Source organism: Sporisorium graminicola, chromosome SGRAM_21 (genome assembly GCF_005498985.1).
Source record: "Sporisorium graminicola strain CBS 10092 chromosome SGRAM_21, whole genome shotgun sequence".
NCBI lineage: Eukaryota > Fungi > Basidiomycota > Ustilaginomycetes > Ustilaginales > Ustilaginaceae > Sporisorium > Sporisorium graminicola.
This window is the reverse complement of record NC_043730.1, coordinates 21,659-48,619: the sequence shown is the minus strand read 5'-3', so window position 1 is coordinate 48,619 and position 26,961 is coordinate 21,659. Positions and strand designations below refer to the sequence as shown.

The 26,961-nt window shown below is 56.1% G+C and overlaps 11 protein-coding genes across 11 annotated transcripts; 7 read left to right on the top strand and 4 right to left on the bottom strand.

The window, feature by feature from the left end:
- Nucleotides 1-280: 280 nt before the first annotated feature.
- On the bottom strand, nucleotides 281-938 carry EX895_003480 (uncharacterized protein; the record flags this gene model as incomplete). The annotated part of the gene is made up of 3 exons (XM_029884078.1): nucleotides 281-340; nucleotides 448-520; nucleotides 652-938. 3 exons carry the CDS (start codon nucleotides 936-938, stop codon nucleotides 281-283), a joined length of 420 nt encoding a protein of 139 aa, XP_029739451.1.
- A 1,783-nt stretch (nucleotides 939-2,721) lies between these two features.
- On the top strand, nucleotides 2,722-4,020 carry EX895_003479 (uncharacterized protein; the record flags this gene model as incomplete). Its single annotated transcript, XM_029884077.1, has 1 exon — nucleotides 2,722-4,020. The coding sequence occupies one exon, from the start codon at nucleotides 2,722-2,724 to the stop codon at nucleotides 4,018-4,020; it is 1,299 nt and encodes a 432-aa protein (XP_029739450.1).
- A 158-nt stretch (nucleotides 4,021-4,178) lies between these two features.
- On the bottom strand, nucleotides 4,179-6,062 carry EX895_003478 (uncharacterized protein; the record flags this gene model as incomplete). The annotated part of the gene is made up of 1 exon (XM_029884076.1): nucleotides 4,179-6,062. The coding sequence occupies one exon, from the start codon at nucleotides 6,060-6,062 to the stop codon at nucleotides 4,179-4,181; it is 1,884 nt and encodes a 627-aa protein (XP_029739449.1).
- An 816-nt stretch (nucleotides 6,063-6,878) lies between these two features.
- EX895_003477 (uncharacterized protein) lies at nucleotides 6,879-8,693 on the top strand (the record flags this gene model as incomplete). The annotated part of the gene is made up of 2 exons (XM_029884075.1): nucleotides 6,879-7,158; nucleotides 7,540-8,693. 2 exons carry the CDS (start codon nucleotides 6,879-6,881, stop codon nucleotides 8,691-8,693), a joined length of 1,434 nt encoding a protein of 477 aa, XP_029739448.1.
- An 827-nt stretch (nucleotides 8,694-9,520) lies between these two features.
- EX895_003476 (uncharacterized protein) lies at nucleotides 9,521-10,849 on the top strand (the record flags this gene model as incomplete). Its single annotated transcript, XM_029884074.1, has 1 exon — nucleotides 9,521-10,849. One exon carries the CDS (start codon nucleotides 9,521-9,523, stop codon nucleotides 10,847-10,849), a length of 1,329 nt encoding a protein of 442 aa, XP_029739447.1.
- Nucleotides 10,850-12,726: 1,877 nt separating this feature from the next.
- Nucleotides 12,727-13,486, top strand: EX895_003475 (uncharacterized protein; the record flags this gene model as incomplete). Its single annotated transcript, XM_029884073.1, has 2 exons — nucleotides 12,727-13,107; nucleotides 13,193-13,486. 2 exons carry the CDS (start codon nucleotides 12,727-12,729, stop codon nucleotides 13,484-13,486), a joined length of 675 nt encoding a protein of 224 aa, XP_029739446.1.
- Nucleotides 13,487-14,203: 717 nt separating this feature from the next.
- On the top strand, nucleotides 14,204-16,328 carry EX895_003474 (uncharacterized protein; the record flags this gene model as incomplete). The annotated part of the gene is made up of 2 exons (XM_029884072.1): nucleotides 14,204-14,385; nucleotides 14,465-16,328. The coding sequence occupies 2 exons, from the start codon at nucleotides 14,204-14,206 to the stop codon at nucleotides 16,326-16,328; spliced, it is 2,046 nt and encodes a 681-aa protein (XP_029739445.1).
- Nucleotides 16,329-16,935: 607 nt separating this feature from the next.
- Nucleotides 16,936-18,691, bottom strand: EX895_003473 (uncharacterized protein; the record flags this gene model as incomplete). The annotated part of the gene is made up of 3 exons (XM_029884071.1): nucleotides 16,936-17,255; nucleotides 17,694-17,934; nucleotides 18,689-18,691. 3 exons carry the CDS (start codon nucleotides 18,689-18,691, stop codon nucleotides 16,936-16,938), a joined length of 564 nt encoding a protein of 187 aa, XP_029739444.1.
- A 693-nt stretch (nucleotides 18,692-19,384) lies between these two features.
- On the bottom strand, nucleotides 19,385-20,890 carry EX895_003472 (uncharacterized protein; the record flags this gene model as incomplete). Its single annotated transcript, XM_029884070.1, has 1 exon — nucleotides 19,385-20,890. One exon carries the CDS (start codon nucleotides 20,888-20,890, stop codon nucleotides 19,385-19,387), a length of 1,506 nt encoding a protein of 501 aa, XP_029739443.1.
- Nucleotides 20,891-22,267: 1,377 nt separating this feature from the next.
- Nucleotides 22,268-23,434, top strand: EX895_003471 (uncharacterized protein; the record flags this gene model as incomplete). The annotated part of the gene is made up of 1 exon (XM_029884069.1): nucleotides 22,268-23,434. The coding sequence occupies one exon, from the start codon at nucleotides 22,268-22,270 to the stop codon at nucleotides 23,432-23,434; it is 1,167 nt and encodes a 388-aa protein (XP_029739442.1).
- Nucleotides 23,435-24,682: 1,248 nt separating this feature from the next.
- EX895_003470 (uncharacterized protein) lies at nucleotides 24,683-26,410 on the top strand (the record flags this gene model as incomplete). Its single annotated transcript, XM_029884068.1, has 1 exon — nucleotides 24,683-26,410. The coding sequence occupies one exon, from the start codon at nucleotides 24,683-24,685 to the stop codon at nucleotides 26,408-26,410; it is 1,728 nt and encodes a 575-aa protein (XP_029739441.1).
- Between the last annotated feature and the right edge of the window lie 551 nt (nucleotides 26,411-26,961).

The following is a 26,961-nucleotide window of genomic DNA, read 5'->3' as shown; positions in this document are numbered from 1 at the left end:
GTAAGAAAGCTCGTGGACGCGTGTCGACGCTGAGCAGACCTCGCGACACAGTATCACTCATGTTGAGGAGATGGAAGCACTGCTTTGCAGACAGGCGTAAACGACCACAACGCCAAGTCGCCTACCCACCCGTGGTGATAACCAGAGGCGAGGCAAGCGGTGGCATCGCGGCTACAGTGCCGAGGAGAGGGAGACAGGAAACAAACAAACAAACACGGCAACGGAGCTCTTCAGATCACAAGAGATGCAAGCTGGATGCTCGCAAGCCAGAGTACGGAACTCAAGCTCGCTCGAAGCGCCAACCGGTCTCCGATATGTTGCGCTTCTCGAGAAGGCCGACCTGATATGGCGAAGAAAGTCGAAAGCCAAAGCACGAAGTGACGAAGGTCAGCACTTGCTCGCACTGTCGTTTGCTCTGATTGGCTCAGAACCGGAACAGACACTCACCATGGGAGGGTAGATCTGGAAAGGTGCCCTGAACATGACAAGACGGTCGTCTTCGACTTCGACCGGAATCATGCTGACAGGGACCAGCGCATCAGGAACGTAGCGTTGCAGCAGCCGCATTTCCAAGTGTACCAAAGTCAGTCTCCACGAGCCTGGGACAATGCTGACGGTTTGCCCAGTCGAAGAACATGGTGGCATACTCACTTGTAGTTGCCCTCCGCGGGCTGAAGTCTGAAAGGTCGAGGATCTTTGCTGAGCGTGACCACCTGCATGCCCTGCGCGCCTTTAGGATAAGAGACGCCCAACTCGGGCTTTCCCTTCAAGGTGATCAGGTACTGATTGTCGTCGCGCTTCTTGACTTCCCACAGCTGGTGTTCGTGGCTGCCCTGCGGGAGGAGGTGCAACGGAGCATCGGGATTAGCGCCGCTGATGCATTCGTTCCCGCGGAGCGAGATTCGGTAAACCCCGTTGGAGATCTCGGTAGAAGACATGTTGTCGATTTTTGAGTTCGGAGGGCTTTGGTGAGGAGTCGATGCTGTGGAGAGACAAGCTGTAGCAAGTTGAGCGGATGAAGGAAGGCGGGAAGGATGGGCAAAGGCTCAACGCCGGTTCTTTATATAAGTACTTTAGCCTGCAGGATCTCGCTCCTCGAGGACGTCATTCCATTGATTGAGGCTGAGGTCTTGTGTCTGTGGCAGAACGGGTGATGGTTGGCGTGTCGCATTGCGCCGCACTCTCAGAACGCAGCGAGGTCTGCGGAAGGTCACACTGCCGAGGATAGCGTAGAGACTGACTCATTGGGCACATGTCGACTTCACGAACGACGGACGAACACGATTTGTCGAGTCGACCAACTGCCCGCGAAGCTTGATGCATGGCAGGCATTTGTACCTTCACCTTAGCTAAGGCCGTTATCTCACGTCACCGGAAGCGTGTGGGAATGTGCGGCGTAAAGGCGGTCATCTGATGCCTAGGTGAAGAAGTGATGTCTGTCATTAGCGGCGAGGTTATTTGGCTAAACGTGATGGTGGCTGAGGATTCGAAGGAGGCTGACGCTGATCCTCCGACGATGGCTCGATATGTGATTTCGACACGTACCAATGTCACAGAAAGGGCACAAGCCGAAGTCGGCGGTAGTTGACCGTGACCATTCGAGTCACTCGTGACTGTGGCAAGCCGCAATCGAAGCCGTGACATGGTTCTGCATCGTCTTTGACGCTCAAGGTGTCAAGATTGTGTGATCTCGCTCTTTCCTACGTGAGTGACAGTAGGCCAAATGGGACATCGGCTCATCGGTTATTCCGATTGACCCGTAAGAGCTTGCTCGCCTGGCGTTCAGCGCGCCCGCGGGGGAACCGATTCGTCACCCATCTTGGCTGGATCGGACGCCAATCGGATCGACAAGACCAAATTCGCAGCGCTGACAACATCTCGCGGATGTGAAGAATACTCTGCGATCACCCTTCAGATGGCCATTAGGGTTCAGAGCCGCGACTCTGACCTACACGCTCATCTTTCTTTGCAGCCAGAGGGCCCGTCCTAGCGAGAGAGCTCGCCAACAAGGTTCCGATCAGGACGATTGTGACTTCGAAGCTTTTGACAACTGATTGAAGACAGTCTTTGGCGCACAACTGGAAGTCCACTTCCTGACGTGGTCGCAGCAAAGGCGAGAAGGTCCTCGATTTCTGCAAGTCATCGTAATAGGTGAGCACGTTCTCATCTCGCCCGTTGTTCCACTCATGTAGGTCCACAGAGTGCCAAGAAGAAGAGCGTGGCAGCACGGTGAGAACGCAGCCGAGGGTACAGCCGCCTCGTGTATGGCCCGCAGGCTGTTCTCCCAAGGACAGCCTTAGGTTGAGCAAACGGCGCAATTTCCCCGAAGGTCAGCGTCATTTTGCGCATTCGAGGCAATTTCTTCTGTTTCCCTTCGGAAGTCTAGTGTCGGCGGGTTCTGCCAAGCTGTCCCATACTGCAAGAAGGCGGTTCCAAACTGAAATCCACATGCATTTTGATGCAAGTTCAAGAACGTGCCAACTTCGTTTGAAACCCGTCAACCTCGTTTAGGCGCTTCGAACTCATGCCCCCACGCTGCTCGCATGGGCCTTTTCTTGCTCGTTGCCGTCATTAGCTGATCTCAATTCGAAGCTCCAGCTATGGAAGAAAGGCTGAGAGCATGCTCAGCAGCCATCAGGGAAAGACGTATATAATGACGGTGCTTGCTTGATGTTGAGAGGTTGACGAGTACGCAACACTACCCCTTCTCTCGCCAATACAATGAAGTTCTTCTCGCTCTTGACTGCAGCTCTTGCCTCGACTGTGGCATCAAGCCCACTTGAAGCCCGACAGGCTAACTCGAGCAGCATCGCCGTGTCCTCGACTTCCATCGCTTCTTCCTCTTCAGCCTCGGCCCCTTTGACCACCGCCTCGCAGGCAGCCGGATCGGGCGGCGCCAAGAACTCGACTATCATCAACAGCTACAATTCGACTCTCTCCTACAACAGCACCGCCACGTCCAACGACAGCTCGGTCTACGGAGTTGGTGCGGCTGGTTTCGCCAACGTCAAGAAGTCTAAGCACCCGCTCAACATTGTGCTGACCAACGACGACAGTTGGGCATCCGCTAACATTCGTGCGCTGTACTATGCGCTTCGCAGGGCGGGACACCGTGTCCTCCTGGTTGCTCCTTCGCACAACCAGTCGGGTAAGGGTGGTACTGTGGTGTTCCCTACCTCACTCAACATCACTTCGGAGGGTCGAGGGGGCTTTGTTCCTGTTGGTGCGCCCTATGCTGGTCTTAACGTGAGCGACCCTGCTCTGCGTTATTTCAACGGCACTCCTGTCGCTACTGCCGGCTGGGCGCTCGACAATGATGCAGTCTACTTCTTCAACGCAAGCCGCAACGATACCACTGCCGGTGTCGACCTCGTCGTAAGCGGACCTAACGAGGGCACCAACTTGGGACCATTTTTGTACACACTCTCTGGCACGATCGGCGCCTCATACTTCTCTGTCGAGCGCAGCGTCCCCTCGATTGCCTTCAGCGCCTCTACCGACATCCGCCAGTACACCACCCTCAACCTCTCTAACCCGGACGACGAGTCGGTCAAAATTGCCACCTACTCGTCCAATTTTGTCACCATTGTCTCGGATGAGGCCAAGCGTTCCAACTCGAGCGCCCGCATCCTGCCCCTGGGCATCGGACTGACTGTCAACTACCCCAAGATCGCGCCCACGGGCAACTGTAGCAACCTCACCTGGGTGCACTCGCGCCTTACGGGTAAAGCGATCATCGACCGCTTCGTCCTCAACGCCACCACAGGTCTGCCTACTTATGCTGATCTGGTGAGCGCGGGTCTTAACACCTGCATCTCTGGAAACTGCTCCCTACCTGGCGAGACTGATGTGATCCAGAACGGCAAGTGTCAGGCGTCAGCCTCGCTTTACTCGGTCGACTACGATGCTCCTACCAATGCTACTTCGGACTTTGTGGCTGCGCTCACTTCGGGCATCTCGTTGCTCAACTCGAACGTCACTTCGTCCAGCTCGAACCGTACAAACAGCACCACCGCTTGAAGCTGAGAAATGTACTACACCTAGATAGTCCAGTGGAAATAATGGAATCCCGTCTACACATATCGCGCCAGAAAGCTGAGTGTGTGTGATATGAATGCAAATCAATTGGTATTGCTGGAGAGTGGTATTGCTGGAGAGTGGTATTGCTGGAGAGAAAATCATAGTGAAGCCTGCTCCTGAGCCAAACGAATAGCCTCGCGGTTACGCTCACGACCACGCTCGCGTTTACCCCCCTGCATAGTCTTGACGAGCTTGCGACGCTGTTCGTCGTCGCCCTCTGGATTGGATGAAGCATTAGAGGGCTTGGTCTGGTCGACCTGTGCGACGCCGATGAGCGACGTATCGAGCGGATGATTGAAGCGTCCCTTGCGCGACGAACGTGTAGCAATGATCTCGGCCGACGAAGGCACCTCGATCTTGGGCCACGTGGTGAGGGCAGGGTACAAGCTCAGATACTCGACGACCGACGCATCCAGCAGCGCACGCGGAACTTCGTTGCCTCCGACAGTGCTCGGCTCGGTGGCGGGGAGGAGTGCTTCGACGAGTGCGGGCTTGGCTAGTCGTTCAAATTCACCCGACGCGCTCAGAGTGAAGACGGCTGCTTCCGCTTCAACGCCGCCTGTTTCCGCCTCTTGCGAACGGAACTCGGGGCGGGTGTCGAAAGTGGCAATGACGCAAGCAGTGGCGGTCTCGGAACGTTGGACCAGAGTGAGGTGCAAGATGGGAGCAGAAGCACGAGTGACTCGGATCTGATCCGCAATCTCGCGCACCTTGTCATCGCCGGAAGTCAAAGGTGCCAACAAGGAGCTGACGGGCACAGAGAAGAAAGCCGTGGCACCTTCCACCACAATTAAAAGCCATTGTTCCGCTTGCGCATCACGGTACGGAATCAGATCCGAAATGACAATAGTAGGCTTGCTATCCTTCGAGTACTGCGCTGCGAGTGGCTTCGCCTCGGCCTGCTCGGCTGCATCTGCAGTCTGCTTGCGCTTGGCAGCTTTGTTTTTCTTGCTCGAGGCTTGCAGCGCTTTGGACTCTCGTTTCCTCTCCTCGCGGTCGCGCGCAAGGACATAGGGCGCCAGCGCGGAGCTGAACTCGTTGATCGAGAGGCATGCATCGTCAAAGGTGGTCTCCGTCGAAGGGCCAGCACCGGGCTGTGGCAAGGACCAGACTCTCAAAGCTCGGCCACCCTCGGAGCTGACGAGACGCAGCTGGCCGTCCGTGTCGGGAAGGACCGCAAGTGCTCCGACGAATGCTTCTGAGCCTTGCAGGTATCGGTCAATGACGTACGCCAATCGCTTGCGGCCCCATCGAGAGATGCGGATGTGCTCGTCGCGATCGCCAGTGATGATGTAAGCAGGCGGCGACGTTTCTTTGGATCCCGGAATAAAGGCAAGGCTGGTAATCATGCTGACGTGGCCGAGCAGAATCTGCATGGAAGCGTCACTTGGCGAGTCCATCTGATCCTGTTCATCGACCTCAGCTTCGTCCCTCTTGGATGTGCTTCCTTCTGTAGATGGGAGGACTCGGACATCGTCCTCGTGGACGAGGAAGCTGCGAATGTCTCCGAAGCGATCAATGCAGATAAGCTCCTCGGAACCGCTGGGAGTGGAATCGTTGGGAGGCATCCAATGCAGCACAGCAGCACGTTTGGGCAGGAGCTTGATCACAATCTCTTTGCCAAACTCAAAGCCCGTGATACTTTGGTCTGTATTTCGCTCGAGCTTCCAAACTCGCAACACCTTATCATCTCCGGTGAGGGCGAGGAAACGATCCGAATGCGAGAAGCTGGCGAGGCGCGCGAAGCTGATGTGGGGTTGGTCAGCGTACCGTGCTGCGTCGGACTGATCGGGAAGCGTGGGTTGGGGCACAAAAACGGTGGTCGGCATGGCATACGTCTTGAAGCTGCCATTGGGCTGGCCATCGACAAGCTGGATCGAGTTGGCCGACAGAAACACCGACAGATCGCATTGGTGAGCTGCTGCAACGTGGTGGAGCGGTGCGCTCGCCAATGTTGCGCTGGATGGACCTGGCTCTGCCATTTTGAGGACGAGTAGAGCAAGTCGACTGACTACTATGAATGAGAGTGGAAGAAGGGTATAGAGAGGACACCAAAGCTTTCATTTCTTCTAGACCTCCACCCCGCATAGTGGTCGAGAAGAAAAAAATCCTGAAGCTGTTGAGGCAAGATGTTCCAGACTCGCACGAATCAGGAACGCTAAGTGTTAGGTCGAGGCGCCCCTCGTCGGGAAAAATCGATCACCAGAAGTGCGCGCTGGGGTGTGACCCTGGCTTTCTTCTGGTTTTCCGAGACGGGGCTCTCCGGAACAGGGACAGAAATTCCACTCGCAGGCCAGAGAAATACAAAAAGAGGCCGTGGACGGAATACAACTTTGCAGCATTCCAAATTCGGGCAGAGGTCAAGATCTGGAAAATTAAAATTGGTCCGTCACCAATCAAGTGCTTGAAAATGGTCACCCAACTAACTCAGTTTGCTGCACCGCTGTGCTTTCTCAGGCAAGAATCTGGAATATTGACAGACACGACGAGAAGGAACGGAGGCGAGGAAGAGCGCACTCGACCGCTTTGGAAATAAGCCAGACGACAGACGAGAGAAAGAGAGCGAGAAAGAAAGAGAGAGCAGCGCTCACAGCCAGTCTGGAAAGACGTCCCGGCCGTTGGCTGCTGTTGGCCGCTGCTTGCGAAGGAAGCTTTGAAATCACAGATTCGCTCAAACCGGTCTGATCGTAGTCGTCGTCGTTACTGTTGTTGTCGTCGCCGTCCTCTTCCTCATCTCTCCATCACCTACCCCTCACCTCACCTCATCACACCTTTTGTCGCACAGCCTCTTCCTCACCATGGCTGCTCGTCTCTTCGCACAGTCCTCCTTGAGGCTCGCCCGAGCCCAGAAGGTCCCGGCCACCGCCGCTACTTTCAACCTTCGCAACCTGGCCACCGCCGTCTCGCGTCAGCCCATCACCCAGACCACCACCCTCTCCAACGGCCTCACCGTCGCTACCGAGTCCAACCCCTCGGCTCAGACCGCCACCGTCGGTGTGTGGATCGACGCCGGCTCTCGCGCCGAGACAGATCGCACCAACGGAACCGCCCACTTTCTCGAGCACATGGCTTTCAAGGGTACGTATCCCGCTTTCGACCCCAGCACCGCATCAGCCCTCTTGTGACAAGCAGCACCATGCAAAGCAGAGACCATACCCAAAAGCACGCGACCGAACCATCTCTCTCGCTTGAGCCGGCCAACATGAGCCAAGCCATGCTGCATCACCAGTCCAGTCACATCAGAACCAACCAAGATATGTCGACGAGTGCAATTGCACATCTCCTTGTGGCTAGATCTTAGGGGCTTCTCTCTCGAATGGTGTCACGGAGGGCTGGTTCAATGACCAACATTCTCGCAGCTCGACTGACCTTGCCTGACCTTGCCTCTTTCCTTTTTTCCATTTGTCTGATATCCAACCCCGGCGGCATCATTTCTCCCGCGTCCTTTGCATATCGCAGGAACCGGCAAGCGATCGCAGCACTCTCTTGAGCTCGAGGTCGAGAACCTCGGCGCCCATCTCAACGCCTACACCTCGCGAGAGCAAACCGTCTACTACGCCAAGGCCTTCCGCAAGGACGTCGACAAGGCCGTCGATATCATCTCGGACATTCTCCAGAACTCCAAGCTGGAGAACTCGGCCATCGAGCGCGAGCGTGATGTCATCCTCCGCGAACAGGAGGAGGTCGACAAGCTCAAGGAGGAGGTCGTCTTTGACCACCTTCACTCGGTCGCCTTCCAGGGTCAGCCCCTCGGCCGCACCATCCTCGGCCCCAAGAAGAACATCCTCTCGATCAAGCGCGAGGACCTTGCCGAGTACATCAAGACCAACTACACTGCCGACCGCATGGTTCTCGTCGGTGCCGGTGGCATCGAGCACGATTCGCTCGTTAAGCTCGCCGAGCAGCACTTTGGCAGCCTCCCCGTGAGCTCGAACCCCATCAAGCTCGGCCAGTCGTCGTCGCCCAAGACCAGCTTTGTCGGCTCCGAGGTGCGAATCCGTGACGACACCTCGCCCACCTGCAACTTTGCCCTCGCCGTCGAGGGTGTTTCGTGGAAGTCGCCCGACTACTTCCCCATGCTCGTGCTGCAGAGCATCATGGGCAACTGGGACCGATCGCTGGGCTCGAGCCCCTTGCTCTCGTCGCGACTGTCGCACATTATCTCGTCCAACAACCTGGCCAACTCGTTCATGCACTTTTCCACGTCGTACTCGGACACGGGTCTTTGGGGTGTCTACATGGTCTCGGAGAACTTCCTGCAGCTCGACGACTTGATCCACTTCACCTTGCGTGAGTGGCAGCGAATGAGCACGGCTCCTACCGAGGGTGAGGTGGAGCGTGCCAAGGCTCAGCTCAAGGCGAGCTTGTTGCTCGGCCTCGACGGCACCACGGCGATTGCCGAGGACATTGGACGACAGCTGGTCACTGCGGGCAAGCGATACACGCCACAGGAGATCCAGGCGGCCATCGACTCGATCGGTGTACAGGACATCCAGCGCGTCGCCCGCACCTACTTGTGGGATGCTGACTTCGCGCTTGCCGCACACGGACAGGTTGAGGGTATCCTCGACTACAACCGCATCCGATCCGACCTCAGCAGCATGATCTGGTAAACGGAGAAAGGCTGATATCCGTCTTTCCATCGCTTTTCGCCATTTGGTTTGCAACGACCTTTTGTCTTTGTCTTGACACTAGACGTCATCGCTTGTTATGCGGAAGATACCGCGTCCTTTTGAATCCCATCACACTATCTCAGCTTCCCTGCCTACGGCACGCGGCGGCGATCCGATTCCACAGCTCAGTATTGTCGCTGAGCTCCTGAGCACGCAAAGAAGGGGGTAACACTCGCAAGGAATTGTTGTAGAGGTCGTCTTGAAAGGAGCAAGCTTCTACATTGAACCGTGAGGTACAGGCTTGCGATCGCGATCTTGCAAGGCACAAGCCGATGGTGCCATTTGAGGTTGAGCAAGAGAGGGCCTTCGAGGTTAAGGCTGAAATTCGAAACCCACAGCAGCGGCGTCAGCACGGCACGGCACAGCACAGCACCAATTCGGAGCCAGCAAAAGCCAAAATCCGGGAACAGCTCAGCGCGAACGAGCCACTCGGCAGGAAATTAGAGGCTGACTGGACTCATGCAGACATCTCCCCGTTGTGCGGCCAGAACGGCCGTCTCAACGATTATTCAAAAGTAACACGGCGCGGCACAGCGAGACACGCTGCGAACCTGGTACCAGTTGCCAGCTACGCCAGGCAATCCATTCAATCGTCCACTTCTTCCAGATCAACACAACCTCCTCTCCCTCCCCATCCTTCCACCCCGTATCTGTGGGTTGTTTTGCCGTCGCTCCTATAAGGTGCTTTGATCTCGAGTCGGTCGAACCCGTCTCTCCACTCCACCCAACACCAAAGACATTGCCCTCCTATTACGCACCTCTTCAAGATGGATTTGGACGACATCGGAACCAAGCTTGCCAACCTGACCATGTACGACGTCAAGTCACTGTACCGCCAGGCCAGGAACTACGCACTCAACGTCAGCGAGATCGAGGCCAAGGTCGACGAGGCTACCAATGACGATCCGTGGGGTGCCAGCTCTACCCTCATGCAGGAGATCGCACAAGCCACCAACAACTTTCAAGACTTCAACGAGATCATGCCTACCATCTACCGGCGCTTCATGGAGAAGGAAGCGCGGGAGTGGCGTCAGATCTACAAGGCGCTGCAGCTGCTTGAGTATCTCATCAAGCACGGATCCGAGCGCGTTGTCGACGATGCTCGCTCCCACCTCGCCACCATCAAGATCCTGCGCAACTTCCACTATATCGATGAGAAGGGTAAGGACCAGGGTATCAATGTGCGCAACCGCGCCAAGGAGCTAGCCGAGCTGCTGTCCGATGTCGACCGCATCCGACAGGAGCGGAGGAAGGCTCGCTCAAACAAAACCAAGTACACCGGTGGAGGCAATGGCGAGTTTGTGCCCGGGAGCGGCACGGGTCGATACGGCGGTTTCGGCAGCGACAGCTACTGGTCTGGCGGAGGAGCTGCTCCAGGAGCTTCGAGCTCTAGCGGTGGCGATGCGGCTGCTCGGGAGAGCTTCGAGGAGTACGATGCGGGCGATTACGAGGAAACGCCCTCTGCAAGACCCAGCTCGAGCACCACGCGTGCTGGTGCTTCTCGATCCACGCACGCCCCTGCACCGGCGAAGAAGGAAGCACCCAAAGTCGCTGATCTCTTTAGCTTTGACGACGATGACGATCAACCCCCTGCAGCTGCGCCGGCTGCTGCTGCTGTTGTTCCTGCTCCGGCTGCCAAGTCCGCAGCTGGCGATGCGTTCGGCGATGACTTCGATGACTTCCAGGCCGCTCCAGCTTCCGTTGCTCCTGCTGCCCCCGTCAAAACAGCTGCTACACTATCGGCACAGCCCCAAGCTGCTTCATTCGACTTCTTCGACTCAGCTCCCATCGCACCCGCAGCTCCGAAATCTGCCGCTTCGAGCAACGTTATGTCGCCTTCGTCGAAGTCTTCCACCCCCTCGGTTACCACGCCTGCAACCACGCGTCCCGCCGCCTCAACAAATTCGTCGTTCAACTTCGACGATCTCTGGGCAGCTTCGTCGGGCAAAGCGGGCAGTGCGGCAGGAAAGCAGAAGATGTCGATGGCCGAGATGGCCAAGAACCAGAGCTCGAGTGCTCTCTTTGCGTCGTCCTCGGGCCAACCTGCGGCACAGCAGCAGCAGGCTAAGAAGACGGATATCTTTGATCTGCTCTGACACGCTCACCGTCATGTAGTTAATATCTTTCTGATCGAATGTCATGTCTTTCCCGCGTAGCACAGTTGTTCCCGCACAATGCATTGCTATACACGACAACAAGCGTCTCGCCCGTTTGAAGTGCGTGAAGAGCAGAACCGCAAGTTAAGCAGTGCTGTGTCTCTGTTGATGTACGCGACATCTGACACCGTTCGTCACACGCTTCGCACTAACAACTACTCGATAACAACGGAACAAACGCAATGCCATCGACGAAACCGACGTTTCGAAAGCTGATTGAGACCACTCGTACCGTAGCAAAGGTGCTGTCGTCCGACTTCGGAATACGAAATGGCTATGAGGTTGTCGGCGCCTTGTCTTCGTACTCGCCAATAACATCAGTGCTGGAAAGTGACTGTAACACTGAGGTCGCATCAGTACTCAAGGCTTTCTTCGCCCGGCAAAACAGCGAGAACACGGATAGTGTCCATCGTATGGCGAACGAGGTCACCATACCTAGGACACCCAAAATAGGTGACCTTGTCGAGGTGCAGCAAGGTACCGCCACGACACTCATACTCGTCTGCAACATCGCGAGGCGGAAGCTGTTTGGTTTCGCGCTAGTGTGGGCCAACACAACTATTTTGCACGACGTCCTCAAAAGCAACGAAGTCTTTGCAACGCATCGAGAGGTCACGACCCCAATCGCGAGTGTCAAGAGTAGCATCGATCCGAACAGCGTGCTTCTGCGCTACGCTTGGGACGAGTCGCGACCAGCATTCGTAGCGCTCAAGGAATGGGCGAAACACAAGAGAATGGATACCGGGGATGAAGAAGTTGTGTACCACGAGGGGGACTTTGTCTGCTTGGAACCCCACGACAAAGGCCCCCTCCTCGACGTAGTGCAAGTTCATCGCACTCGAGACCAAAGTATCTATGTGAGACGCTTGCATCGCCAAGCCTCACACACAGCCAACTTCAGGCACGAAAAGCTACTGTCCCCATCTGCGGAGCTGGTACGCGTCGACCGAAAGAGGTTTTCACCGATCTCCAAGTGCAACGTTTCCTTGCTATCGGCTAGGGCTGCCTCGTGGACGAGTGGTGCTTCGGATTTCTTCGTGACCGAGAAAGATGCGAGCCTTCTGCGCCCTGAATGCTCGCCTTGCACTGAAACAGCTAGGATTACGAGAAGTGTCCGCTCTCACCCACCGCTTACTGGGATGGAGATCATGTGCGGTGCTGGTGGCCTAAGCCTTGGTCTCGATCTCTCTGGAGCCTGCGAAACCAGATTTGCGATCGACACGGATGTCGACGCGGTCAGGACCTTCCAAGCACATCATCCGAATGCCAAGGTCTTTTGCTGCGACGCTGGCGATGCATTACGAAGCGCAGTCACAGGAAGACTCTCCACAGAAGGTTTGTCCTTACCCCAACGTGGCGACGTCGACATCATCTTTGCGGGACCGCCGTGCCAGGGCTTCAGCTGCATGAACAGGTCGGCCCCTCGCGAGGCTGCGCAGAAGGACGCTCGCAACCTTCTCGTTTGCGCTGTGCTTGGCTGGGTCGAGCACATTCAGCCAAAGTATTGCATCTTGGAGAACGTCGAGGGCTTTACGATCTCAAAGCTCGGTGGGCGCGCACAGGGAATGGTCAAGCTGGTGTTGAAATGCCTGCTTGACCTCGGGTACGCGACAACGTTTGGATTCGTTCAGTCGGGAGCATTTGGTTGTCCACAGTCAAGGGGCAGGTTTGTCCTACTTGCAGCAAGAAAAGATTAGGTGCTTCCACAGCTGCCGCAGCCAACGCATCATTTCTTGGGGAGGCATGCAAAGCCATTCAGCTGGACCGACGCCAGCGGGAAGGGTTACACTGCAAAACGAGCAGGCTCCTCTGCCGCGATGCTACCGGCGATCACAGTGTCTGACGCCATCAGTGACCTCCCCGCTTTCGATTGGAAGGACCCGCATCAAGTCTACGCGGGGCCGGATAGGATAGAGATCGAGCGCGAAAACAGGGGCATCAAACAGCTAGAGGTCGTCGCTGGCAGGGCAACCGGATTTTACAAGGTCGAGTATGCCGCGAAGCCTTTCAACTCGTTTCAAGAGCGCATGCGGGTCTTCAACGGCGAAGCAGCCAGGCGCGTGACGCAGCATCAGACGTCTGGCTTTAAAGCACTGGCAGTGGAAAGGGTCGTCAACGTTGCCTTGCGTCCTGGTGCCGACTGCGATTCTTGGAGCGAGCCTGATGTCGACAAGCCGGCTCTTCTAGGGAGTACCCATGTAAGCTCTCAGCTCAGTGATCGATTCTGCGAGAAAAGCTGCTGACGTTTTCTTGCTCGTCATGGCACCTTCGATGCTCTTACAGATGCATAGGTGGCAGCAGGACCACTTCAAATTCGAAAGGATCGACGGCAGCCGCTACTTCAAGGCACTCATGACCACCGCTACGGTGCAAAGCAGCTTGCTTCATCCCGACCAACGCAGGATTTTTACGGTCCGGGAATGTGCACGAGCGCAAGGCATTCCAGACTGGGTCGAGTTTCAATCCTCGGACGGCAACCTCTTGTCTGCGTACAAGCAGATCGGCAATGCCGTCCCTGTCCCTCTGGCGGTCGCCCTGGGCAAGTCGCTCACTGCAGCTCGAATACGCGATTTGTAGCAGGTGTCGTCTGACAATCGAGTCTCACTGCCTCCTCACGACGTCGCTGTTTGCTAGTCCAGCGAGTAATCACCATCTGAACGATACAGAAGGGCTTAGTTGAAGGCTGGTTGGGTCGCGTTGCTGAGACCTCGCTGTGCCTGTGCTGTCGTGTAAATTTGGTTCGAGAATCTCTGCCGCGCGCAAGTACGAATTTCGCTTTTCCCCTTCTACTCCACTTTCGGATGAGCCGCACGCTCCTTGACCGCTGCGGTTGCTTCAGTGATTGCTTCTCGCCAAATCTCTCATTCTCGGCTTGCTTCCAATCCACCTCCAAGACCTTGCCGGCCTTCCGTACCTTTCCTTCGCCTCTGTGAAGCCCACGGCGCTGCACTTCCACTGTCACTTCCGAAGGTCTCTGCGTTTGTCGATTGCGCCCACAAGAGGTCTCTGTCTCATCAGGCTCGATTCATTCTCCGGTGCTCGGGCCTTCGAATTGGACACTCTCTCCACGCCACTGCCTTGATGCCCATCAACACACCCTCATAAAGCCATCGATCCAACATCTTGAGCCATCACAACTCCAGCACCTTCTCGTCTCTCACAGCAATCGCTCTACTGCACCATCTTCCTCTCGCTTCGACTTTCATCGCTAGGCTCCGGCTTTTGGCTGGCAACATCACATCCATATCTCGTTGGGCGCGCGCATAGCGTTCAGCAGCTCTACACACCACCAATATGCCCACCTCGGCATCTGCGGTGGAGCCTGCCCTTGGCGGTGGGCCAACTAGGAACCTCGGCGTCACTCCACCCATCGCCACTAACGGACCTACACCAAGGGAGATCGAAGTGACCAAGACGCTCGTCGCTGAGCTAGAGAAGCAGGGCGTCTTTGAGAGCGATGAGGAGAGCAAGGTTCGGTAAGTGTTCGAGCCAGTGACCGTCATCTTCCGGCGCAGAGAGCTAACTGGCGTGATTCCCGTTTCGACATCCCCACAGCGAGGTCATCTTGGGCAAGCTCGACGCCATGGTCAAGGACTTTGTCTACCGGGTTTCAATAGCCAACGGCATATCGGAATCGCTCGCTCGAGCAGCAGGTGGCAAAATCTTCACGTTCGGTTCCTATCGCCTCGGTGTGCACGGTCCAGGCTCCGATATCGACACGCTCTGCGTCGTCCCCAAACACGTCCAGCGTGAAGATTTCTTCTCGGTATTTGAAACCATGCTCAAGGAGCGCGAGGAGGTCACCGAGGTAGCAGGCGTCCCCACAGCCCACGTTCCTTTGATTGCGGCCAAGTTCCTGGGTGTAGACATCGATTTCACCTTTGCTCGTCTAGCATCACCCAGGGTCGAGGACAACCTTTCTCTCGAGGACGACAATCTGCTGCGCAGTCTCGACGAGCGCGATGTCCGAAGTTTGGGTGGTTCGCGAGTTACGGATGGCATTTTGCGGCTGGTGCCCAACATCCACGTCTTCCGTATGGCCCTGAGATGCATCAAGCTTTGGGCGCAGCGTCGTGCCATTTACTCGAACGTCATGGGATTCCTCGGTGGTGTCGCATGGGCCATGTTGACGGCGCGCATCTGCCAGCTATATCCCAACGAAGCCGCGGGTGCTATCGTCTCGCGCTTCTTCATCATCTTCTACCAGTGGAAGTGGCCACAGCCCGTTCTGCTCACCCAGATTGAGGATGGCCCGCTCTCGGTGCGCGTCTGGAATCCCAAGCTCTACCCGGCCGATCGACTCCACCGCATGCCCATCATCACCCCGGCCTATCCGGGCATGTGTGCGACGCACAATGTGTCACAGTCGACTCAGATGGTCATGACCTCCGAGTTCAAGCGCGCTGCCGAGGTGGTCGATCGTGTTATCATCGGTAAGACCGACTGGAACGAGCTGTTTGCCAAGCACGACTTCTTCTTCAAGTACAAGTACTACCTTCAGGTCATTGCGTCCTCCGGCTCAGCGGATCTGCAGCTCAAGTGGCACGGAACAGTCGAGTCCAAGATCCGTCAGCTCGTCATGAAGCTCGAGCTGGTGCCGACGATTACGTGCGCCCATCCGTTCATCAAGGGGTTCGACCAGGTGTCCGAGTGCTGGAACGACCACGAAGTGCGTCTGGTCGCGACGGGCGATATTCCGGACGAGGTGGCGCAGCGCACGCAGAAAGTCACGGCGTTGCCCGAGACTGACGAAGCCAAGCAAGCTGCGGCGGACGAAGCTGCCAAGGTGACAGAGGGAAAGGAAGGACACCGCATGATCTACACCACAACGTTCTACATTGGCCTCAGCATCGAGCCCAAGCTGGCCGGCGAGGGTCCGCGCAAGCTCGACATCAGCTACCCCACCGCCGAATTTACTGGCAAGGTCAAGCAGTGGGAGCAGTACGACGAAAGCTCGATGGGCATCGTCGTGCGGCACATCAAGTGGACGCAGTTACCCGGCTACGTGTTCGAGGGCGGTGAGAACCGCATCACCGCTGCGGCGGCTGGCAAGGTGAACGGCAAGCGCGCCAAGTCCGGCAAGAAGAAGAGCGGGAATGGCGCTGGCAATGCTGCTGCGGATGGGGCGGAGGTAGCAAGTCAGACGAATGGCTCTTCGCACGCTGATTATGAGACCGTGACGGCGGTAGACAACGGCGATGCCGAGATGGCGTCGCCGACGAAGAAACAACGTACTGCGCCTGGCGCGCCTGGCGGTGCTGGCTCATTAGGCTCCTCGGCTGTGGCACTGGCCGCTAACAGCACGACACCGACGCTCCCGCTGCAACCGGCGACAGCAGCCAAGGAGCTCGAGAACTTCCAACTGGCGACGGGCAATCAGCCCATTGCTGCTTCCATAAACACGGCGGCAAATCATTGAGTTGACTTTCTCACATTCTTGGCCTGCTCTCTTTCTACTTGCGTCGTTGGGTGTCCTGTTCAAAAAGGTGGTCTTTGTCGTTTGTTTTTTCTCGTCTTTCGGTTCCACGGCGTCCAACTTTGTGTTCGGTAACGGTAAAAAAAAACGTAACAGTCACACCATGAGAGACATGCAATGCAGCCAATTGACAATTGTCAGCCTTTGAAAGCGTGGTGCGAATGTTCAGGAATGGCAACCCTCAGTCTGTGGACTGGACAAGTTACGCGACCGGTTCCATCCTCCGTATGGCAGGGCACAAGTTCACGCGGAAGGCAAAGATGGCAAGTGCAGAGAGAAAGAGGTTTTTGTTGGAGATTGTCTTCTTCGTCTTGCCTCTTTGCGTCGAGGATGGGACCAAAGAAGAAAGTGGTAACTACTAGCTTACATTTGACAATGTGCTGCAATGTCAACGGTGGGTGTGTGCGAGATTGCAAAAGAGATTTTGGGTTTGGATCGTGCGAATGATCCGGGTGGAAAGGTGTTCGGGGCGTAATGCAAGAAGTGAGACGGATCTACCTCGAACGGAGAATGCATGATGGTGGTGGTGGGGGTGATGGGGAGAAGGAAATCAGGCCTTGATGGCACGAGCGGCGGCGACGCGCTTCTGGGCGAGCTGGCGCTTGTTGAGGCGGAGGGAAACGTCGGTGTTAGCCTTGGGCACCTGGGCAGCGGGCTCGCTCAGCAGGATCTCGGCGTGGATGGGGTGGCCCTCGTAAGGGTTGATGCGACCGTGGGCACGGTACGTGCGACGACGGGTCTTGGGAGCCTGCTGGATCACAATGTTGCGGATGACGAGCTCCTCGGTCTCGAGTCCCTTAGCCTCGGCGTTGGCCTCGGCGTTCTTGAGAAGGGCCAGGAGGAACTTGACCGACTTGACGGGCCATCGACCTAGTGAGAGTTGGAAGTGAAGATTTGCAGAGTCAGTAATTGCTGGAGAAAAGAGCGAGTGGGATGCGTGATAGAGCACGAGTTGGTCTGGCATCGATGAGAACAGCCCGTCTGGATCTTTCGAACAAGCTTGCAGTAGCCATTCCAGCCGAATACATTGAACCGCAAAAGTGGCTTCGGTTCACACCCATCTCAGTCCGCTTCTAGGGCGGTCATGCTTCTGAAACGATTCCTGCTGTGCTTTCCCGTTCCTTCCTCTCCCTGCTTCCATCTTCTTTGCGATAACTGATGCAGCTACCACCCTCCGACACTGCTTCTTCCTTTTTGTTCTTGGCGTTGCTCTCCTCTGCTTCCGTCTCTCGTCTTTCCATCCTGTGCAAATACGTTCCATCCATGTGTCCTCCAACGTCGTGCTCTTTGTGTTGGACAGAAACTTACCCTGAGTGGTCTTGAACTCCTTAGCCTGCTGGGTGCGGCCAACACCGCCGTTGAAGCGGCGGAAGGGAATGCACTGCTTCTTCTCGACAACGTTGCCCAGGTAAGCGTAGGCCTTCTGGAGCTTCATGCCGTTGACGGCGGCAGCGGTCTCGCGGGTGTTCTTGAAGTGAACACGCAGGTACTGGCCGCGCGACTTGGCGGTCTTCTCCACAAGGTTGGAGTCGTCGAAAGCGTATCGGACCTGTTGAGTCATGATGGTGTATAAATGGTAGCACAAATGGTAAGAAACGTGAACACGGATTGGACGGAGAGCGACGGCCAGCGAGCGAGCGAGCGGGACAGCGCGTTGTGACTAAGCAATAGTCGGGTTGATGGTCGGTTGAAGGTTGTAGACGTAAAGCGTGCTATGCGCAACTCCATGTTTGTTCGGAATGGTCGCACTGGGTAGACTCTTCTTTTCTAGAAGTTGCTGTGAAGAATATGATCCGTAGAAATCTTCTAACTGCCTCTACCCGTGATGCGATCCTAGGTCTGTCGGACTTTTAAGGAATGCCTGCTGGCACTAGAGCCGTAAATGCAGATGCACCCAGCGGACGATAGTGTAAGTGGTTGAGCAGGGTCGAGGCATCCTATTCCCAGGTGTAATCAGTGCCGAACCAAGCTTAATAGGCCAGTACCATCATCCTTGCAGTATTTCAAATCGTTTCACGGTGCAATCTCCATGTCGCCAACTACATGTGCAGAACTCGATATCCATATCGAAATATGCTGTTTGCCTGCGGTGTCCATCTGTTCTGCCACTGTCCATATATGTCGCCGTCATGTTATGTATCATGTAGGCTGCAATGTCGGTGCTGTTATCGTCGTTATGAAGTCTATTCGACCTTGTCGATTGGCCGCTAATGCTGATGCTGCTGATTGTCATGGATGATGTTGCTGGTGCTGCTGCTGGTGCTGGTCGTCGTTGTCGACGTATTTTGCGGTGATATACGTACCATCTTGATTAGTGTATGAGGAGGATGAGCCTTGAGGATGATGGAAGGATGGCGGAGTAAGACGTGAACTATCTCGAGTTGGGTGGGCAGCGGTGTCGTCGACCCTCTCTCGCTCTTTGTGTGTGTGTCTGCAGCCAACTCTGCTTCTCTCTGCGAGAATTGCAATTTCAAAGGTTCAACCGCTGCCACCGCCCTCCCCACTCATCTTCTCAGCCTTTTGGACAAACTTCCCGGAGCCGTCTGCCAGCCCGTTACAGCCTGAGAGGGTTCGAAGCGACATCTGGTTTGCTCTCGCAAAGCTCTGGTGAAGTGCCGTTTCAATACAAAGCCATTCACTGTGTATTCAACGTTTCTTATTGACGACGAGGACTTGAATTTATAAATCATTTTCCTGCACTTCAAATTAGAACCTTTTCCGCAGGGATCACGTGCCGCTCAACAAAAAACTGTACTTTCACTTTCTTTACAACGAGAGCGTCAAACTTTCCGAGGTCTAACAACTTGATGAACAAATAAAAACCACGCAAAGCTCGGCTGCTCTCCACGGACAGTAACTCACGCCAGTGTCAGAATCCCCAAAGAAGAACGGCTCAATGCATCTAATTGCGGGGTCAAGGCGGGCAGATAAGATCGCTGGTTCCAGTGATCTGTCACGCTGACGAAAAGGCTAAATGAGTCGAAGTACAGGCTCGCCGTTCATGCAAGAAACTTGAGCACGGGCTGCAGCCAGGCATCCGGGTTGTCGCACATGGGCAGGTGTCCAGCGTTGGGAATGCTGACGAACTCGGCTTTGGCGCCGGCTTCCGTCAGCTTGTTAGTAAAAGCCTCGAGCGTCTCGGGCAGTTTGCCGTCTGCCTCGCCTGCGATAAGTAGGTGACGACTCGACGAAGCCTTGCTAAAAGCGTCGACGATGCCGTCCTTGATCAGATCGTAGTTCTGAAGCGCACGCGCACCGGCGGCGAAACCCTCGACCTGCGTCGTCTTGATCATCTGCTCGGTTTTCGCTCTGCATGCCGGACTGGCCTGCGAGCCTGGTCCATACCAACGCGGCACCGTGGCTGTTGCTAGCTCGCCCATGCCCTTGCTTCTGGCCAATGCGATGCGCTCATCCCATGCGCCCACGTTGGCGGCGGGTGTGCTGGGCTGCGTATCGCATGCGACCAGCCTCTCGTATCGGTCTGGGTGTCGCAGGGCAAATGAAAGCGCTGTCGCACCGCCCTGAGACACTCCGATCACGGCGTAGGCCTTCTTAACCGCCAGACTGTCGAGCAAGAATGCCACGTCGTCCGAAAGCTGTGCGATGGTGCACGGCTCAGTCGGTACGGCCGAGCTACCGTGCCCCCTTTGGTCGTACGAGAGGATGTTGAAGCGCGTCGAGAGCGCAGGGATGACGGCATCCCACATGCTGAGTTCAGTCATGAGCGAGTTGACGAGCACGATCCATGGAGCTGTCATGCTGTGGAAGTGGACACGCGTGCTGAGCAGTTGACCGTCTGGCAGCTGCACCAGACCTCTGCCTGCCGACGAGCTGGGTCCGGTGACGGGGAGCGTCAGCGAAGCCGGGTCCTGGACATGCTCGCTGCCTTCGGGCTTAGGCACGGGTACGTTGGCACGGTCGTCGACATCGATCGCAACGAGGAAACGAGAGACCATGTTGTATACGGCGATGGTGAGCGTAGCCTCCGCGACCTTTCTGTTGACCAGATCTTCGCCTTCGAAGCCGTCTACACTGGCCTTGTCGCCAAGCTCCTTGACGTTCTCGGTGAAAGCCGACTTGAGCGACGCAAAAGTCGAATCCTGGACGCGCACTTTTGTGGTCATATCGTCAGCGAGGGCAAGCGCCGCCTTTGCCAGCGGGCTCAGCACCGAGGATGTCGAGAGTGGCGCGCGCACATCGCGCACCGCAGCCAGCTGTGCCGTGGTGCAGCCAGCCTTTTCGGCGACGGGGGCGTGCTGGATCCACTCAAAGTTGGCAGAGTTGTGCGCAGCGACACGCAGGATCATCATCTCGCGTACATCTTCCGGGATCGAGTTTTTAGTTCGCGTGGCTCCGAGCAGCGTGTTCCAGCCATTGGCGATGGCGGGTGCGTTGAGCAAGGATCCATCAAGCGGTGTGAGTCCTCGTGCGCCTCGTCGTTCTCGGATGGCATCTGCGATGGGGTCGGCACCGGCCGCAGGATATCGGTACGGGATTCGCGGCATGGTCGGAGAGAGGGCGTATTGATAATAGTGACGATGATCAGGAGGCAAGCGGATGTCGTGGTATAGAGTCACGGACTGAAGATGCCGACAAACACACGTGAACCCCGCACTTTGCATACGGAAAGAGCTTCTGCCTCCTCAACACCTGTTCGGCCAACGCGGAACAGTGCGAAGTGGAGGAAAGCCACTGGGAGAGCGGAGAGCGAAGCACGGGCATGTGCTGCCAAACAACGTTTCGCAGACAGGGTCTCAAATCTGTCGGAAATACCGAAGCGCCTGTTGGTCCGCCCTCGCATCAGGAACAACTTTCATCCACTCACTGCTTCCTCTTTCTTGTTGTGTCAAAAAAAAAAAAGCGGAAAAAAGAGCAAAGCATCATCAGGTTGTGCCGGGCGCATCGCTTCCACTCGCTGAGAGTTCCAGTGGTAGACCACTGGAACTCAGAGAGCTCGGCATGGGCGGCCCCGACAAGCTGCCTCGGCCGTCTTGGCGGAACAGTGCCACACGAGCCCATGTCTCCCGTTCGGTGGCAATGGGTAAACGCCGTCGACAGGCTGGCGGAAAATCTGGATCTCCTTTCCGTCTCCAAAGTCTCGGGTCGGCTCACACTTGTATGTCTTTGACTTTCGATCGATCGCGTTCAAGGCAGGCTCAAGCTCGAGGTGAGTCGACAGCGGACAAGCTTGCGTTTTCAAATACTTACCGCACTGCATGACGTCGAGTCTACAACTCCATCAACGAGGTTCAGATGATGCGAACCAAGTCATTTGAAGTGCATCGACTTAGTTGTGAGTGCCTGCCAAAAGTGGCTACCATTTTGAGCGTATTGGTCAGCGGCTCTCGTGGACGGCGTCCGACATTGCTTTGCTTGTGTGCTGCCTTTCATTCTTCCGTTCTGAACCCTCTCTCTTCCCCGCTCGGAGTGGGAGCGGTGGAAGAATTGTAAAATGGGAAAAAGGAGGAGGAAGCCGTGATATCCTTGCGTGGCGTTTCAGCAGCTGCAAATCCACGGCGTCGAGACCTACCGTCGTGCAGCCGTGCAAAACCGCGAATCGTAGGGCGACGTGGGGTTAAGGAAAGCCCAAATCCACGCCACAAACGGCAGCCGTTGGATTGCAAATAGCCGGAAGAAATATTTACTCGACCTTGACCGCTCTCGTACTCGCTCTCTCTCTCCGTCACTGTTGAGCCACTGGAGCAGCCGCTATATAGCATCAAGATCCTTTCTCACCTTCCCCGCTTGCTCTGCCCTTCCTCTCTTCCATCACAAGCCTCTCCGCTTACCCATCTTCGCTCGCTCCATTGCGACGTTCTATTCCTATACCTGGCGGTCCACCCTCAAGACATTCCCTTCCGGCACATACACACCTCCGCAAGATGAAGTTCAGCACACCCCTCGCGGCCGTGGCGGCCGCCGCCTCGTTGGCGCTCCTTCCATCGGCATCGGCACACGGTCCAGAGACCAAGGAAGAGGTGGTCAAGTTTCTCGATCAGCAGCACGCTGCGTACCACTGCGCACCTGCGATCGCCGCTATGACCGCTGCTCGAAAGAAGTCGTGGGCACAAAAGGTGCTCGGAGGTGACTCCGCTCAGAACAAGAACCTCTTCATCGACGGCTACTTTGACGATCTCGGAATCGACGGCGAGGTTGCCGCGAAGGGCATCAAGGCGCTCGAGGAGAAAGGCAAGCGGATCATGGCGTGCGACCCCGTCGTTGAGACCAAGATTCGCAACTCGACGTGCGTCTTGTCACCCGAGACCACCCAAGGCCCCTACTACCACACCGAGCATCACCCCATCCGTGCCAACATGGCCGAGTGGCAGCTGGGTGTCCACTTCCAGATGGACGTCGGTGTGATCGACGTCGACACGTGTGAGCCCATCCCCAACATCCTCGTCGATCTTTGGCATGCTAACGCCACGGGTCACTACTCGGGCCACCCGGACCCAGCGCCGCACCTCGTAGACGAGATCCCTGCCCAGACTGGTGTGCGAAAGGGTCTTCTCTCTGCGTTCCCTCGTACCAACACGCACGAGCAGTGGCTGCGAGGTGCGCTCCCCACGGACAAGAACGGTGTTGCCCAGTTCACCAGCGTCTTCCCCGGCTACTACACGGGACGAGCCACGCACGTGCACGTCAAGATCCACCACGACTGGCAGGTGCTGCCCAACGGCGAGTTCCGATCAGGTCGACTCATCCACACGGGCCAGTTCTTTTTTGACGACGAGCTCAACATGATGATGGACAAGGTCTGGCCGTACAACACCAACCCTATCGCCGACTTGCCCGGCCGTGGACGCACCCGCAACTGGGAGGACTCGCTGCAGATCTACCAGATTTCGCAGGAGGGCGGCTACTTCCCCACCTTTGACGTCGAGAAGCTGGGCGGTGTCATGACCGACGGTCTGATCGGCTACGTTACCGTCGGTGTCAACCGCTCGGTCGTCGTTGACGAGGCATGGGTGCCCACCACGGGTGGAGGCAAGACCAAGCCTTGGGTACCCACCGATGCTGCTGCGGCTCCTGTGCACCAAGAGCTCTGAAGGGAGTGAGCTGCTGCTTCTCACTGCCTCTTTTCATCATGAAAGTCATACCGTCTCCTCGTCACGAGCCTGTACAACAATTCTGCCCAAAATCTATTAACCTGCATTGCATCGAAGCGTTGTTCCCTGCCTGCTGATGGAGTTTGCGTCATTGAGAATGACTGGACGACGCACGAGAGGATCAGCTTTCCATGAAGATGCTGCGGCTCGATGCCCTTAATCCGAGCCACTACAAAAGAGGCCAGTGTCATTCGTAATATGGAAATTGATGCTCATGACATAGAACTCGGAGTCACCCACGCAGTCCTGAGCCCACTTGCAGTCACATCCACGTGGCCTGAGCGACTGCAAGCAGGGGTGAAGAGTGAAGAGAAGCGAGAGCCGCCACTGTAACTTGAGCTTCCAGCTGAAGAAAGCGCGAAAACGAGAGCATGTGGTGATGCTTTGGAAAGGTCACCTCGCCGTGGGAGGGGCTGTCCTGTTGAATTTCTTGAGAGGAATTTGAGCGGTTTGGCCCTCTCGGACTTGGTGCGAAGCGGGGGGGATTGTTTCTGAACATTGAAATATTATGTGCCGAGTGCAGTATGCAGGCAGAACAAGGAGCTCCGATCCGAAGGCATACGGCATGAAGAGAGAGCAAGCGACTCGCACACACACACGCAGTCTGCCGAGTGTGAGCGTGACTGCGAAAGTGTCACATTTTCCTCGTGCGTCGCGACTCGGCGGCGGTGTGCCAACGCAGCAGCAGCGGCAGCAGCAAAATTTCCACAAAGCAACAGTGCCTTCGGCGTCAGGGTCGCTCCTTTTTATTGTTATTTTTGACTGCTGCTGCCCCCGCTGCGAATCGTGTCACAATCGAACCAGAGTCACACAGACAGAAACACGGCAACCACATGCTCGCGACATGTAAAAGGGATTGAAAGCCGATCCACCATCCTCTTCCCTTTTCCTTTGACCATATCGCCCATTTCTCCCGACCTTCTCTACCCTTGTCCACCTTGTCCGCCATCGATCGACCGTCACGATCTTGCACTTCGCATTTAATATCTCTTTCCAGCTTGCTTGCTTCTGTGCGAGCAAAAGGCATTCACATCGCCTTAGCGGTCCGACATCTTGCGACGCAAGCGTCCTCTTACCCTGTTTCGCCGTGCAGCCAACATCATATCTTCTGCCTCATCGTGATCAGCCAGTCTCGTCTCGTCACCAACCTCGCGACAAACACGTTGTAATAACGCGCATACAAATACTATGCGCCGAGCATCCACTACGGCAAAGGCCAAGGCCAGTGCCTTGAGTTTGCTCGCCTTGGCTGCTCTAGTCCTACAGACTTCGGCATCTACACCACGCTTGAATCGCTTCGACGTCGATCTCCAAGGCAGTGAACCCACCGTGCAGGATGCGTTGCCCTTCTTCACAGACGACCTTTCAGCCTCCTATTATCCTAATTTGCACAAGCGTCAAGCTCCAGGACCGACGGAATCGCCAAGTACCGACACACAGCTCGCCATCGTAGCTCAATCTGGAACTGACCCAATTGGTGCAGCTCAGGCAGTGGAACAGATCCCCAACGTGTCCGGAAACGCCGCAGGCAATCCGGACACATCCGGGAACATCCTGCAAGGAGATGGCTACTACAATTATCCGTGGAACAACGCAACCTACTTTGCTCAAAATGCTGACACCAATGGCTCTGACACGGGAGGCTGGCAAGCGCTTCCCCCGGTCCCCGGCTTCACCTTGAACCGTACATTCTCGGTATACAACGTCTTCAACAACGAATCCGGTGTGCTTCCTTTCTACATCACCAACAATCCTGACCCCACCAAGGTGCTTCGCGCCATCGTCGTGTGGCCCGGTAAACCTCGCGACATTTGGAAGTATGCCAACCTCATGATGAACGCCCGAAGTGTCGCCGTATCCTCCAACTTTGCCAAGCAAGGTGCCACCAACGACTCGTTCCTCATCGTTGCGCCTGCCATGATGAACCAGATGGACCTCCAAGCCGGTGCAGCTCACCCCACCGAGATCGTCTTCCACGGCTCGAGCTGGCAGCGTGGTGCTCCCTGCGTCAACCCCGTCATGAAGCACCGCGTCACCAGCTACGCCGCCGTAGACCAGATCGTCGATATGCTCTTCAACAAGAAGACGTACCCCAACCTCAACTCGGTCGTCGTCGCTGGTCACTCGATGGGTGGTCAGGCGGCTCAGCGATACTCGCTCATGAAGAAGACTAAAGCATACGACGACAACATGCGCTTCTGGATCGGCAATCCGGGTTCGTGGGCATGGATCTCTGATACACGTCCCTACATGAACGTCAACAATACGTGCCAGCCGAATGAGGCGTGGGACACCTGGCCGTACGGCCTCAACGGCAATCAGTCCAAGCTCACCTCGTACGCGCGAAAAGATGTGATCGCCAACAAGACGTACGTCATCGACCGCTTCCTCAACCGGCACGTCTCATATGCGCTGGCTCTGCTCGACATCGGAGCCGGTGACACTCACTGTCCCGCTCGATGGCAGGGAGGCAACCATTTGGACCGAGGATCCCAGTTCGTGCTGCAGTACGCGAACACCAGCTCGTTCTACTTGCAGGGCAAGTTCCCACCTAAACACACGCTCGACTACATTGCCAACGTCTCGCACCAGGACTACGCCATGTACTCGGCCAACCAGTCGATCCAGCGTCTTTTTTACGACGATCTGCTGGTTCGCTACCCGAACCTCACGAACACGACCAACCCGGGCGACAGGCCAAAGAAGCCCAAGGGTCAGAAGGCATTCGCCACCCCGGCACACGAGAAGGTGGCCATTGGCCTGCTGGCAGGCTCGCTCGGTCTTGTCTTTATCGTCTTCACCGTGCTTCCCATCATCTTTACTGCGGATCACGTCAAGGACGTCGATACCTCGTGGGACGCTCAGAGCTACTTGAGCTCGGAGTCGAGGAGGATGCTAGTGGACCGCAAGTGGTAGACGCGGTGCAACAGGCGTTCATTTTCGCCTTCCATCCGTCGTCTCATGTAACCATTTCGTTTAATTTCTCTACCGTTTCGTTCTCTACTGCATCGCTCGGACAATCTCTTTTATCACTCCGATCTGTTTGACGCTATGTCTGCCTTGATATTGTGCATATGCTTGAGCCTGGACCTCATCTGATCTAACCTCAGCCCTTTTCCCGATGGCGAAACGGGTTGCAAGCACACATTCGCCAGGGTCGGACTGTCGAGGACGTGTTTAGCGTGGAAGGGCGGCGGCGAGAGTCTCGAGCAGAGTGATCGAGTTTGGAAGTGTCTCGCAATCAAGATCTCACACTTTTGGAAAAAGCAGCAACGCGTGTCGGGGCCACCAACACTTTTGCTCGCCTTTAGCTCCACACACCCAAGCTTCGCATTTGAATTCGCACACGCTATCCCTTTGATGGACTGCTCAGCATAGCTTTACAACCATCAGCGCCATTTAACCTTCAAGTCTCCATCACCATCCTCTCAACGGACCTTTCGCCAATCTTCAGCTTGTAGCAACAG